The sequence below is a fragment of the Trichosurus vulpecula genome, chromosome 7 (assembly GCF_011100635.1).
Source record: "Trichosurus vulpecula isolate mTriVul1 chromosome 7, mTriVul1.pri, whole genome shotgun sequence".
Classification (NCBI taxonomy): Eukaryota; Metazoa; Chordata; class Mammalia; order Diprotodontia; family Phalangeridae; genus Trichosurus; species Trichosurus vulpecula.
This window is the reverse complement of record NC_050579.1, coordinates 118,706,800-118,722,378: the sequence shown is the minus strand read 5'-3', so window position 1 is coordinate 118,722,378 and position 15,579 is coordinate 118,706,800. Positions and strand designations below refer to the sequence as shown.

The 15,579-nt window shown below is 33.7% G+C and overlaps 1 protein-coding gene across 1 annotated transcript; it reads right to left on the bottom strand.

Annotated features, from left to right (window-relative positions):
• Window positions 1–801: 801 nt before the first annotated feature.
• Window positions 802–2,025, bottom strand: LOC118857613 (protein BRAWNIN-like). Its single transcript, XM_036768229.1, has 2 exons — window positions 2,005–2,025; window positions 802–1,029 (listed from the first exon to the last, which is right to left on the bottom strand). The coding sequence occupies exons 1-2, from the start codon at window positions 2,023–2,025 to the stop codon at window positions 802–804; spliced, it is 249 nt and encodes an 82-aa protein (XP_036624124.1).
• Window positions 2,026–15,579: the final 13,554 nt, after the last annotated feature.

Here is a 15,579-nt window from a genome sequence, read left to right as displayed (position 1 = left end):
ATTTAAACTGAAGGGGAAAACAAAAGACAAGCATCAGAGTGGATTTAATAACAGTTTTCAAATATTTGAGGGCATTCCAGGGAAGAGAGATTAACATTATTCTGCTTAGTCATAGAGGAGAGAACTAAAATTAGTTGGGCATCAGTGGCAAGATAGAAAGAAAAATAGGTTTGGATCAGAGGTTCAAATCCATTTGCTCTGCTTTACTCTGCTGTGGGTTAAAATGATTCCCCAACTACTTACATCTTGTGTAGCCTTTGAGAGAGTCTCTAAATCATTCCAACCTCAGTGTATCTATCTATAAAATGGGTGAATTGGACTAGATTATCTTTAACATCCATTACAGTTTCAAGTCCTATAGTTCTATAATAGGAGTGGTAGATTTCCAAAGTGGCAGCAATGGAATTAGCTGTAGTGGAAGGTATTAGGTCCTGGAAAAGTAGAGATTTTCAAGTGGAAACTGGGTGTATTGAAGATGGCATTCCCGTTTAAGTTCATGATAAACCAGGGGACTACTGCGACACCATGCAACTTTGAGAGTAAGAATTGTTGACTAAATGTTCCAAACACAATGTTAATTGGTTAATCTTGTGAATCATTGGGTTAGGTCCTCCAAGAATGTGGTTTTAAGGTCATGATTCCCGCTCTCTAAGACAATGATTTTCGTATATTTTTCTTTTTTTCCCCACAATTACAGCTGAATTTATTAATGTTCATGGAAAACCCTGAGTGTGTCGGGACAAGCAAAATGACTGCCCATATGTGTAAAAAGGGAGTAAGGTCAGATGCTGACCGTGTAGATCACTGCTGCTGAGAAATCTGATCTTGCTCTTCTCCGCTTTTCAAACCCAGAAGCTCTCTTTTGAGTTCATCACATTTTGGAGACACTTCAGGTGTGGTCAGATCGGGTTGGTAGTACCTGTGCACCACTTCTGCCCCAGCCAGCATGGCCCCCGTGCTGGCTGCCACCATTTTCAGGTACAAGGACCACGACATGCCCTTGGGCAGGTTGAGCTTGGGGGGCTGGGACTGGCCTCAAGACTGGCTGCAGCCTAAGCTGGGGAAGCCCAGGGTGCATCGAGTACAAGCCCTGGCAGGAGGGTCTCGATTTTTGTATACTTTTCAAGGCATTCTGGTGTCCCAGGGAAAGTTCAAGTGGTCTCATAAACATAACTTAATATCAAACAAGCACAGATAGCAAAAAGCTTTCTCTTTTCTATTGACTGAGTTTTCATGATGTGAAGAACCCCTTATGATTTTTTTCCCCAATTTGATCACAAGAATGAAGATGTATTTTTTTTGTCTTTTTAGTTACCATGCATTGTAATTTGTAACAAACACACGTATCATAACCATAACTATGAAATGTATGAATTGATGTTTCACTAGAATAATTTATAAATTTATAAAATAGCTTCCTGATCTTTCCCTCTCAACTGCTGCTATTTCTCTTCTCTGAGTCTCTTCCCTTAATAAAAAAAGCTGACTTCTTAATACTCTAGAATTTACCTATTGTATGTAGATATAACAACAGAATATGATGTCAGATCACTTGATTGGGGATCTATTGGCAGAGTACATGTAAAATGATCCATGTTCATTTGTTTCTTGTTAATTGTATATTTTCTATAATTATTTAGATTATATAATAAACTATAGAAAATATGTAATTATACTTTTTATAATTTTAATAATTTGATATATTTTCTCCTATGTCTATTAATTGAGGAAATGAGTGGGAAAATCAGGAAGCATGAAAAACTAAGTCAACATATTAACAGTATAGCAACTGGAAATAAAGCAGTATAGGGACAATTGGGGAGGGGGTGGTACAGAGCCAAGATGGTGAAGTGAAACCATGAAGTTGCTTAAGATCTCCCCAGTCAAGACTCTAAATGGATTCTGGAATGACAGAATCTGCAGAGAGATGAAGTGAAACAATTTTCTAGCGCACCTAGGACTGTAGACACCTTAGGAGTGTAGCAGTAAGGGAAGATTCATTACCTCAAAGATGACCATGGACATGCCTGAAAGGTTTGGAATGGAGAAGTATAAGAAATCCTCTAGATCAGGGCTGTCCAACCTTAGGTTTTTATTGAAACAATAGACAATATATTTTAATTTGCTATTTTAGTGAGAGCTCTGTGGTAGCTCGGCTTCCTTTACTAACGCATTTATATAAACTTCTGTGCTTGTAGGCGGGCCACATAAATCAAACTGTGGGCCTCATGTGGTCCATGGGCCGCATTTTGGACAACCCTGCTTTAGACAGAAGGCAGAGGAAGTATAACATTTATTTAGACACAAGAGAATCCAATCCAAGAGCAATAATTCCAGTTCCATAAAGTAGCAATTAATATAATTATTATCCAAAACCAGTAAACCCACCTCAATGTAGCAAGAAGGAAATTATAACAAAGTATTACAGCAAAGAACCAAGCCATACTGTAATCTCTCCCAATCCCCCCCCCCCTTCCTGTAAACAATCACTCAGGAATCCCAACTCTCCACTCAGCACTTTCTCCTACAGCTCTTCTGACTCCAAGTTCCTTGATCTCCACAACTTTCTCTTGTTCTGCACTTTCAGCTCTGTGATCTCTCTTGATGCTGGCTCTCCCTCAATGTCTGCTGCCTCAGTGTCTTCTTGATGTGTGCTTCTGAATCCTGACACTTTCCTTTCTATTGCCCCCAGTTCTCAGTTCTCAGTTCTGAGCTATCTTTTTATATAATCCTAGCCAGGATCTGATAGACTAGAACTCAGTGCACATACCATTGGCTCAGATCTTAGCAACTCCCCTTAGGACTTCACACCCACATTGGCTTAACTAGCAAAGGTATAGGCCTGGGGCCTCACACCTAATTGGTGAAGGGTATGGGCCTGCCTCTTATCAGGCCTTTCTTTGTTGGCCCCATCTGAGGCCTATTCAATGGGTGGGAAAGATCTTTCACTTACTGATTGGCCTGACAAGGACTTAGACTAGGGGGGACTTAGAAAGGTCTGTCTCACTTGGGTAAAAGGGATGCACAGCTCAGCACAGACTGAGTCTGGTAAGGCCAGTGTGAAGCTCTTGGCCACAGCACAGATCAGCAATTGAGTCCCCCCAGTACTGGGTCAGCAGCCCAACAGTAAGACCTCCAGCCCCTGCACAGAAAGCAAATAGTACACCCTGGAACCCCAGCATTAAAACCGTGACTAGGCCAGGCCACTCCCAGCATAGTGGGTGAGCTACAAGCACCTGAGGCCCTGTTGTAGAAAGCCAGAGACCAGGCCCCTTGCCCCCAGCCTAAGAAGCTAAGTGCCTCCTGTGCTTCAGGAGTAGAGCTCAACCTTAAAAGTCATGAAATTAGCTGAAAAAAGAGAAGGAAACAGAAAAGAACGCTGCACATAAAAAGCTACTATGGCAACTGGAAAGATCAAAACACAAACTCAGAAGAGGACAACATCAAAATATCAACATATGAAGCATCAAAGGGGAATATGAATTGGTCTCAAGCCCAAAAATTCCTCTTGGAAGGGCTCAAAAAGGATCTTAAAAATCAAGAGAACTAGAAGAAAAATTGGGAAAAGAAATCAAAGTAATGCAGGAGAATTATGGAAAAAAGAGTCAGTAGCTTGGAGAAGGAGGTACAAAAATTGGCTGAAGAAAGAAACTCCTTAAAAATAGAATTGGGCAAATGGAAAAAAAATCCACTAAAGAAAACAAGTATTTTAAAAGTAGAATTGGCCAAGTGGAAAAGGAAGTAAAAAAGCTAAATGAAGAAAAAAATTTCTTAAAAATAAGAATTGGGCAAAGAAGCTAATGAGAAGCTAATAATAAGATATTAAGAATGAATCAAACAAAATCAAAAGAACAAAAAATAAACCAAGAAAATTTAAAATAGCTCATTGGAAAAATGACTGACCTGAAAATAGATACAAGAGAGATAAATTAAGAATTATTGGACTACCTGACAGCCATGATTTAAAAAAAAAAAAGAGAAGGACAACATCTTTCAAGAAATTATCAAGGAAAACTGCCCTAATATCCTACAACCAGTGGGTAAAATAGACATTGAAAAATCCATCAATCACCTCCTGAAAAAGATCCCCAAATGAAAACTCCAAGGAATATTGTGACCAAATTCCAAAATTATCAGGTCAAGGAAAAAGTACTGCAAGCACCCAAAAAGAAACAATTTAAATATCAAGGATCCACAGTCAGGATTACATAAGATTTAGCCGCTTCTACATTAAAGTATCAGAGGGCTTGAGATATGATATTCTGGAAGACAAAGGAGATTGGATTGCAACCAAGAATCAACTACCCAGCAATATTGAACATAATCTTTCAGGGGAAAAAAAATGAACATTCAGGAAAAAGGAGACTTTCAAACCTTCCTGATGGAAAGACAAAAGCTCAACAGAAAATTTGATCTTGAAACACAAGACTCAAGAGACCCATAAAAGGTAAAAAGGAAAGAAAAAAACCATGTTATTCAATAAGATTTAAACTATTTTCCCTAAAAGAGAAGATGATACTTGTAAGTCTTGAGAACTGTATCTCTATTAGGAGAGTTAAAAAAAATATATATAGACAGAGGGTATAGGTATAAGTTGACATTGATGTCATGAAATAAAAAAAAAAATTAAGAGGTGAAAAAAGGGATTCTACTGGGAGAAGAGGAAAGGGACAGGCACAATAGGGTAAATTATATCACATGAAGAGGAACAAAGGGCCTATTACAGTAGAGAGAAAGAAGAGAGGGAATGAGCATTTTTTGAACCTTACTCTCATCAGATTTGGCTCAAAGAGGGAATAACATACACACTTAGTTGGGCATAGAAAAAGAGAAAAAAAAAGAGGAAAGTGGTGGTGGGGGTGATAGAAGAGAGGGCAGAAGGAAGGCAGAACTAGAAGGGAAAGGGGAAAGAAAATGGTGGGCTGATAGAAGGGACAGCAGATTGAAGGAAGTGGTGGTCAGAAGCAAAACTCTGGTGAGGAGGGACAGGGTGAAAATAGAGAGAAAAGTATAAATGGGGGGAAGATAGGATGAAGAGAAATACACAGCAATCATAACTGTGAATATGAATGGGACAAAGCCTCCCATAAAATGAAAGCAGATAGCAGACGGGATTAAAAACTAGAATCTTACAATATGTTGTTTACAAGCAACATATCTGAAGCAGATAGATACACACAGAGTAAAGGTAAAAGGCTGGAGGAAAATATATTATACTTCAGCTGACGTAAAAAATAAATAAATAAGACAGTGGTAGCAATCCTGATTTCAGATAAACCAAAAGCAAAAATCGATCTAATTAAAAAAGATAAGAAAGGAAACTACATCTTGCTAAAAGGGACTATTGACAATGATATAATATCAATACCAAATTTATATGAACCAAGTGCTATAGCATTCAAATTCTTAGGTAAGTTAAGTAAGTTACAGGAAGAAATAGCAAACTATACTAGTGGGGAAACTAAACCTACCCCTCTCAGAACTAGATAATGTAACCACAAAATACGCAAGAAATGAGTTAGGGAGATAAAAGAATTTTAGAAAAGTTACATATGATAGACTTCTGAAGAAAACTGAATGGGGATAGAAAGGAATGTACCATTTTCTCAGTGGTACCATAAGCAAATAGGGAGAGCAAGGAATAGTTTGCTTGTCAGATGTATGGAGAAAGGAAGAATATGTGACCAAATAAGAGGTAGAGAACATTATGAAATGCAAAATGGATACTTTTTATTACACTAAATTTAAAAAAAAAATCTTTGCATAAACAAAACTAATGCAACGAAGTTTAGAAGGAAAGCCAAGGCTGGGAAACATTTTTTGTAGCCATTGTTTCTGATAAAGGCCTTATTTAACAAATATATAGAGAAGTGATTCAAATTTATAGGAATAAAGTTATTCCCTGATTGATAAATGGTGAAAGGATATGAACAGGCAGTTTTCAGATGAAGAAATTAAAGCTATCTATAATCACATGAAAAAATACTCTAAATCACTATTGATAGGTGAAATGCAAATTAAAATAATATCTATCAGATTAGCTAACATGGCTTAAAAGGGAAATGATAAATGTTGGACAAGCTGTGTGAAAATTGGAACATTAATGAATAATTTGTGGAGTAGTGAACTGATCCAACCATTCCCGAGAGCAAGTTGGAATGCAACCAAACTGTGCAAACCCTTTGATCCAGCCATACCACAGTTAGGTCTCTATCCTAAAGAGATCACAAAAAAAGAGGATCCACATGTACAAAAATGTTTATGGAACCTGTTTTCATGGTGGCAAAGAATTGGAAATTGAGGCAATGCCCATCAATTGGGTAATGGCTGAACAAGTTGTGGTATGAATGTAATAGAATTTTATCGTACTATAAGAAATGATGAACAGGTGGATTTCAGACAAGCCTGGAAAGACTTACATGAACTGATACTGAGTGAAGTGAACACAACCAGGAGAATATCATGTGTAGCAAGAGCAACATTGCACAATACAATGATTCCAGACAATTCCAAAAAGACTTGTGATGAGAAATTCTAGCCACATCCAGAGAAAGAGCTATGGAGTCTGAATGCAAATCAAAGCATACTATTTTAACTTTTTTCTTTGTTTTTTACTTCTTCTTTCTTGTGGTTTTCCCCTTTTGTTCTGATTCTTCTTTCACAACATGACTAATAAGGAAATGTTTAGCATACTGTACATGTATAACCTATATTATATTGCTTACAGTCTTGGAGATGGGGAGGGAAGAGAGGAAGAAAAATTTGGAACTCAAAACCTTACAAAAATGAATGTTGAAAACTATCTTTAAATGTAATTGGAAAAAATGTTAAAGTAAAAAAATAAAGCAGTATATGCTTAAAAAGTAACCTCAATATCAATAACCAAATGCTAAATGTATATATATATATATATATATATATATATATATATATATATATATATATATATATATATATAAAACCACAGCTTTCTTGACCCTGGCTTACATTGAAGAGTCCTGATCTTCATTCTATATTATATTATCAAAGTTTAAAACATAGTTTTGTTCCTCCTGCAGAATTGTAAAGCTATTTTCAATGAAAATATAAATGATAAGGGAAACTTTTTCAAATGAAAATGTGATTATCAAAGCCAATCTGGGAAAACAAGGCAGTTTTGTCTTTTACTTACAAGAGACTATAAGCACATAGGAAAAAGCAGATAGAATGAACCTGCAATAATTAAGGTGCTTAATAAATATTTGTTGAATTGAGATAGGAAAATGAAAGCTGTGGAGCATCATACATCATACAAAGTGAGCTAACAACTATATTCTTCTAATTAGAAAACTACTATTGATAGCAATCATATCCTTTTCATTAACTTTCATTTTGTTAGAATTGGAATAAAATTGTTATGAAAGTATAAGTTTAAAAATTAATCAAGCTATTTTGGTAAAGTAATAGTATTAAGTATTAATAGTAAACTTTATTAAATATTTAAAATATTTTATTGTAAATGTTATCTCAATGGCAGTACCATTGGACTATGATCCCATGAAATTATTAGGTGGTATTGTAGGCAGAACACTATGGAGTGATGAAGATTTGAATTAAAATCTCCTCTCAGACTTTTCAGCTATGTGACCCTGTGCAGTTGACTTAGCCTCTGAATTCCTCAGTTACCCTGATTGTAAAATGTAGATAATAATAGTGCTACCATGAAAAGAGCTTCTACAAATATACATGTATATATGTATGTATGTATTATATATGTGTATATATACATATGTATATATGTGTGTATATATATGTATATACGTATATACATATATATATATGCAAAGAGAGAGTCTGTGTATGTGTATGTGTGTACACACATAATTATCTCTTCCACATTGTAATCTTCCCCGTTGTGGTTTTCATATATTATGGGTCAGCATAAGAAATTAAATGGGAATTTGGGGGGAGTTTTGTAGAAGCTGGAGATGACAAGGGAAAGAGAGCAGAGAACACAGAAAAAGTTTAGAAACTCACAAATTCTATCTAGCTATTGTATTGTAGAATATCAACATATTTCATCTTTTAGTACCATAAACATACCCAAATGTTATAATAAGGTACTGTGAACACACCCATAAGAGGAAAAAAATCAAACTTATTCTCTGGTAGGAAGAGAGGGCCAAAAAATTTTATGCAGATTTTCCAGAGCTCCAGGACACTGCCCTCCTAACTCCCCCAAGGTAGAAAGGATAACTGTCTTCTTTTCTTCCTGCTTCTATCTTGGCATTTTGACAACAGAAAAAAAGGAGAAATTTACTTCATTGCTTTACTGAGACAAAAAAGAGGGAGGAGAAAAATCAAATAACTAATTAAAAGAAAGCAAGAAAAAGCAAACAACCTATTTAATAGGAAAGTAATAAAAAATGGTTGAAGGTAAGGGCTTGATAATAAGAAGAATTTGAATTCAGCTTAAATAACTGAAGATATAAATTTTTTCTTTACAGAAGAAAAGTGAAAAACATTCTAATTTGGAAAAAAAATAGAGACAAATAAAGAAAAATATAAACCTAATTATCCTAACCTTAAAATTGAATAAACAACCTAATAAAAACAAAGACTGATAGACTAGATAAGAAAACAAATCCTGTAATCTGTTTCATAAAAGAAGAAACTCAGAAAATAAAGGTATTCATAGAACAAAATTGGAGGCTAGAAACATTTTACTATGAATCCTCAAATGGCAGAGTTGCAATTATGCCATTAAAAAAAACACCCACAAACATTCAAAAGATAAAAAAAGATAAACAAGGAAATTATGTTGTACAGAAAGAAACCATTAAAAACAAGTCAATAGCAATGCAATCTAAATCCCTCAGCACCTAAATTCATAAAGGAAATATTAACAGAACTACAAGAAGACAGACAGAGATGGACTACTGAATGGAATATTGTCAGGGGACTATAATTTCTCTCAGTTTGGGATATGTTAAATAAAATAAAAGGAAATATAGAATTGAACTAATTGCTAGAGAGTCTAGAGCTATAAAACTTATGCAGTATTCTAAATGGAATGGCTAAAGAATATAGATATTCTTAGCATCATACGGAACACTTACAAAAAAAATTACCATGTATTAGTGTCCAGAACTATAACAAATAAAAAAAGGATATCTACAAAAAATTTAGTGCAGTTTTAGGCTTTAGAACCTAAAAGTGAATTAAGACTTTTCAGATACTCTTTTTTAAAAGTCAGAAATAGTAGATATCCTTTAGATACTACAATGCAATAAAAAGAGTAATCAGTACAGGAACTGAAAACAAAAGTCACAGGCTCAAAGGGAGACTTAATAATCAAATCCAAAATGGAGTGTGTCAAAGAGAAAATCATAGAAAATAAAACAAAGAAATGATAACATTTAAGTAGTATTCCAAAAATTCTGGGATGCAGTAAAGGCAGTCGTCAGAGTAAAAATAATATCCCTAAAAATAAATTAATAAAATAGAAAAAATAAGGGTATTTATTAACTAAATAGACATTAAAATAGACAGTCAACAAAAGAACAAACTCAAAGTAAGCACAAAAGAGGAGATATTAAAAATTAAAAGATAAATTAATTAATAAACTAGAAACAAACATGTTATAAAAATGATATCTAAAACAAGAGGGTAGTTCCTTTAAAGAGATGAATAAAATTGATACATCTGGGACCAGGTTGGTTTTTAAAGGGGGCATAAAAATCAAATTAAAATAACAAATGAACAAAGTAAATAAACAACAAAATTAGAAAAAACAGAAAATCATTATGAGAACCTACCATGCAATTATGTGCAAAGCAAATAAAATCACAAAAGAAACAAATACCTTCAAAAACCTAAACTACTAAATCTAATATAAGACAAAATGAATATTTGAAATAATCCAATGTCAGAAGAGGAAGTCGAATTAGTTTAAAATGAATTACAATAAACCATCAAAAGTAAAACTCCTGGTCCTCATGGACTTATGGGAGAATTCTATCAAACTTTTAACATACAATTATTACCAGAATAATAAAATTTATGCTAAAAAAATTGTGAATGAATATTTTCTGTCATACAAGATCAAAAAAGAAAACAATAGACAATCAAAATCTTATCTCCAACACTGTGGTTAAATCTTAGAGAGTGATTTTATCATTATTTTAGCTTCATTTTCTTTATTCTTTTTCCCACAAAATATATAACTGTTCTCTTCAATCTCATATTTCCCATGATACATTTCCACTAAGATTTCTGCATCTTTTAAATGACCCAAGGGACAAATATTGTTTTGACAGAATGATTCTTTGCACAATGATGGATGTATACTTTTTTTCTTATTTTAAGTTCATAGGATTTAGATTTAGATCTAGAAGGGACCTGAGACATCATATAATCTAACTCCCTCATTTAAGCAATGAGAAAACAGGCCCAGAGAGATTAAGTACTTTAGAAGAGTTTAGGGATAGAGAAAAGCCATATGCACCTAATTACAAAAATACAAGCTTACCTAGTCAGTTCTTTTATTTTCAATATAAAAAGACATTATTTACCAATGTCATATTTAGAAAAATATTCTGGGAGTTGCTTGTTCATTTTGGGTGAGTATCATAGCTACGAGTTTACAAGAGGCTGTAGAAAACTATGTATTGTATTTGCAATATGACCTTTTTTATGTGAAATTTTGCTGACATTTCAAAATGTTCCATTTCAGCTAAAAATTTAATAGTTTTTTTTACTCATTTCATTTAACCAATGGTGATTTTTCCCTCACATTCACTTGTTTATAGTTTAAAGTAAATCTCAGAGTTATAAACATTTCTCCTGGCATTTACCCTCCCATGTACCCCTTGCTAAATAGGAGGTTGTGTGGGTAGTTCTGTTAGTCAGTGGATTTATCCAATCCAAGGTTATGAGTAATACTTTCATACTCTCTCTCCAAAAAACTATCATACACATAACCTTAAGGAAATTTTTAGACACTTTCTTCAGAAATGGGAAAATGAGAAAACATAAGAAATATTTAGAAGTGCTGCTTTCAAACAATTCAAAAGTAATGCAATGAAAATCATAGTGATTTCCCTCTGTGAAAAATAAGAGCATTGTAGAGTTTAAATAGCCAAAGGAATCAAGTTATACCATAGTAATTCAGTTTTGCATCTGAATGTTGATGACAATCAGAGTTGAATTTTAGGGCAATTTACTGTTATTTTTGTTTTCCATTGAGTTGTTATAAAATACCAACAAATTACATTTGTATCCTTGTCTATACTTAAGTATAGCCTTCCGTAGTTATATAAATACAATTTTTGTATTGTGGTTAAGCTAAGTTTGGAGGGGCATATCATTTATCAGGTGGTGATTTTTTTTTTCTGTCACGGTCACTGCGTACAAAAGTATGGAGAGGTCGCTGTCTGTGTAGATTCACTGCATCATATTTATGTCCATGTGTGAATTCACACATATACACATATATGTATACATATCTATATATATCTATATCTATCTATCTATCTATCTATATATATATATATATATATATATATATATATATATATGAAGTTATTCCTCTGCTTCTTTCATACTGAAATGTTCCACAGAGCTAGGGACCTTCAGGGATTACTTGACTCATCCATGCATCACCATGACTACTGTTTCTAAATAATTCCAAACTACCTCCCATCATCCTAGTTCTTTACTCTCAATCATCCAGTCTCATGGCCTCAGATGCAACTTCTTGCTCCTACCACTATTCTTTAGTCATGTCTTCTATTTTAAGTAACAACACGATGACTGAATTAGTTGTTGTGACTCAGTCCAGTTCTCCCACATTGCCTTAAAAGAGCAACAAATATGCCAAATAAAATAAAGGAACAAAACAGTTGGGGTGGGAGGGAGAAGAAATAAATCTTTATAGGGAAAAACATCTCTTGGAAAAATGAAAGAATGGTGCAAAGGAGTAAGAAACAAAAGACGCTGTACTGATACAAGGAATACATAATAGAATGTTTTCTTTTTAAAAATGGCATACAAGACCTCCAGAAAATAGCAATAACACAATCATGACAATGATAATGAAAATTCCAGAAGCAAAAGTGATTTTACCACAATAACCTTTATAAGTGGCTAGTAAGAGAAATAATAAGAGAATACAATAATAGAATAGAATAATAAAAGACCATTGCATTTTTATCCTTAAATGTGGATGTAAAATCATCAAAAGGATAGAAGAAGAGCATGATGCTAAAAGTTTTAAATGACTACTGAAAAATCTTAATAAATTAGTATATAAGGAATAAAATGATTCCTATAGGAGATGAAAATGAAGAGATGGCAAAATAAATAATAGCACTACCTAGCTGAAAAATAATTTTAGAACCCTGAAAAAGAAGGTAACACAGCTAGAGGACAGAGCTCAATGAGAAAGCATAATGATTGTTGGTCTCAGGGAAATATCATGAAGAAACATCCTGAATGCCATATTTTAGGAAACCATACAATAAAATCTATGAGAAATATTGAAAAGACAATATTGATAGAATATGTATACTTTTGTCAGAGAGGAACATAAAATATAATTCACCCCAAAATGTAATGGTCACAGTCCAGAGTTTCAAAAAGAGAGATAATTTTATAAGCAAGCAGGAATAAACAAATCATATATCATAAACTATGATTAATTAATTATGCAAGTTGTGTCCCTGAGGCCAGGGAAGAAAGATACAATGACTTGCTGAGGCTCACATAGCTAGTAAGTGTCTAAAACAGGATTAGAATTTGAATCTTCTTAAACTCAAATTCCATAAATTATCTACTGCAGCACCAAACTGCTCATGCAAGAATTATCAAAATTATTTTACATTAATTAATAAGTAGAAAAGATGATAAATAGAACAGATTAGGCACGCAAGACTCAAAGTGACTGAAAAGAATAGCAGAATGTTTAATATACCCCACAAACTTATGGGATATAGAATTCTGGGTAAAAACTATTGGAAAAACTGGCAAATAGCCTGGAAAAAATAGGTTTTCAAACAGGACTTTATATATCTGCCACACAAACTTCAACCAAAAAGAGGAATACATGACAAGTATATAAAAGGTCCCATCATTTGACTAAAAGCATTTATGACTAGAGAGAGAGAGAGAGAGAGAGAGAGGTGGGGAGAACTATATCTGTATATATCAACCATGACCACAAAGATCATCCTTAAAAGAATAAGAGGTAGTGTGAACAATAAAGAAGATAAAATATTTTATTTTTTTCAATCAATCTATTAATAAATATTTATTAAAGAGTGTACTAGACAGAATTCTAGGCACTAGGGATACTATGACAAAAATTAAACAGTTTTTTCTTTCAAAAAGTTGATAACTTATCAGGACTTGAAGAGAGATCAAACATACATATATATCCACTTATATTTATATATTACATATATGTAAGTATAAATAACATATACCAAATAAATAAAAGGTTGTTTTGTGAGGTTTTCATTAGCATCTAAGAGGCTCCTAAAAGTCTTCATTTAGGAGATGAAACTTGAGATTAAACTCAAAGAAACAGAGATTTAAAGAAGTAGAAGTAAGGAAGAAGTGTATTCTTTGCATGGAGAATGAATAATTACTAAGACAGAGATAGAACATGGACTGATGTGTGTGAAGAACAAGAAGATCAGTCTTTGTACTAAAGAGAGCAGTAGGGAATAACATCTAAAAGACTGGAAAGGAAAGTAAGAACAATGTCATAAAGAGATAAAAAACTAGAAAAATTTATATTTGATTCTATATCCAATGAGAAACTAAATAGAATTTGTGTTAAGAGAGCGTGTGTGGTATCACTTCAGTAGCAGAATTGAGGAGGGAATAGAGTGGAGAGAAATTGGAGGCAGGAGGACCAAGTAGGAAACCATCACAATAGAAAAGGTAAGAAGTGACAAGGCTGAGAACTATGGAGGTATGAATACAGAAAGAGGATAGATTTGAAAGATGTTGCAGAGGTAGAAATGATAGTATTTGACCACTGATTGAATATGTAGGATGAGAGAGAGGGAGGAGTTGAAGGTAACACTTTGGAAGGTTAGTAATTGTAAAGGTGATAGTAACTCTAACAGAAATAAGAAAGCAGTGAATTTGGGAAAAGAAATCTTTAAAGATATCTTCTCTGATGAAGGTCTGCTAACTAATATATACATATGTGTGTATACATATGTGTGTTTGTGTATGTATGTATGTATATATATACATATACATACATATGTATATATATATATATACACACAGAGAAAGACAGAGACAGAGAGACACAGAGAGATTCATTTTAGTTAAGAACAAAATCTATTCTCCAATAGATAAATTGTCAAGACATATGAAATCCAAGATACCAATAACCATAGCAATTAATGCTATAGAGCTCTTATTATTAAGGGGTATTCTGACAAAAGATAAAAATGAAGGATGTTCAAAGGGCTGTGGGATAGAGGCACACTAATGTACTGTTAGTAAAGTTGTGAGTTTGTCTAATGATTCAGGAAAAAGAATATCTGAAACTGTCTTAGGAAGCCTCCTGGTAGCTGACCTAAAAACAGAGATTTCTCAAGCACATCGTGTTTAACTTTGAATTTTTAAAATGAATGCTAGTGCCTTTCCACTAAGATTATGTCCAATTAATCTTGTGTATGCTTACATACATGAATTTACACATGTATATGTAAATATACATACATATTTCTGGTACATATTTTTGCTTTCTCTCCTCCACTAAATTTTTTTTGTCTTTGTATCCTTAGCACTTAGCACAGTGCATGACATATAGTAAGTGCTTAATAAATGCTTATTGATTTATGATAAATTCCCATAGCATATTCTCTTGTGTTAGTTTATACAAGAGAAAGAATCAGCAGCAGCAGCAGCATCACCATCAGCATTAGTACCATCAGCATCATAACAATAACAACAACAGTAATGATAATAGGTAATGGTTATATAGTGTGTTCTATGTGCCAGGGACTAAGTACTTTCAAATTATTATCTCATTTGGTCCTCACAACAATGCTGGGAATTAGATGCTATTATTATCCCTATTTCATAAATAAAGAAAGAGAGGCAAACACAGGTGAAATGACTTGACCAGGATCACACAGCTAGTTAGTGTCTAAAGCCAAATTTAAACTCAAATCTTCATCATTCTAGGTCAGATGCGCTATTCACTGCATCGACTAGCTCTCATGCTGGATAAACAAGTGGAAGTTATTGGACAATCATATATTGATTGTCTTTGAGATTTTAATTAATTGATGTGTGATGATGGAAAATTTTAGTAGACATGTACCTACTTTTTAGCCTTTGTGTGTATAAATGCAGTAGCATAGTCATTCAAGGATATAAAAACTGAAACTAGGAGGTAAATTGATACCTCCCTCTTTACTCACTGTCCTGGTGACGGTAGACAACAAACAAAGCAATATCCCACTAGGATGGAATAGATCTGTTCCTTTCTCCATGACTGCTTTTCCATCCTCAGATTCACAATGCAATATCATCCCAGAGCTGTTCAGGCACTTGTTTCATTATAGACAT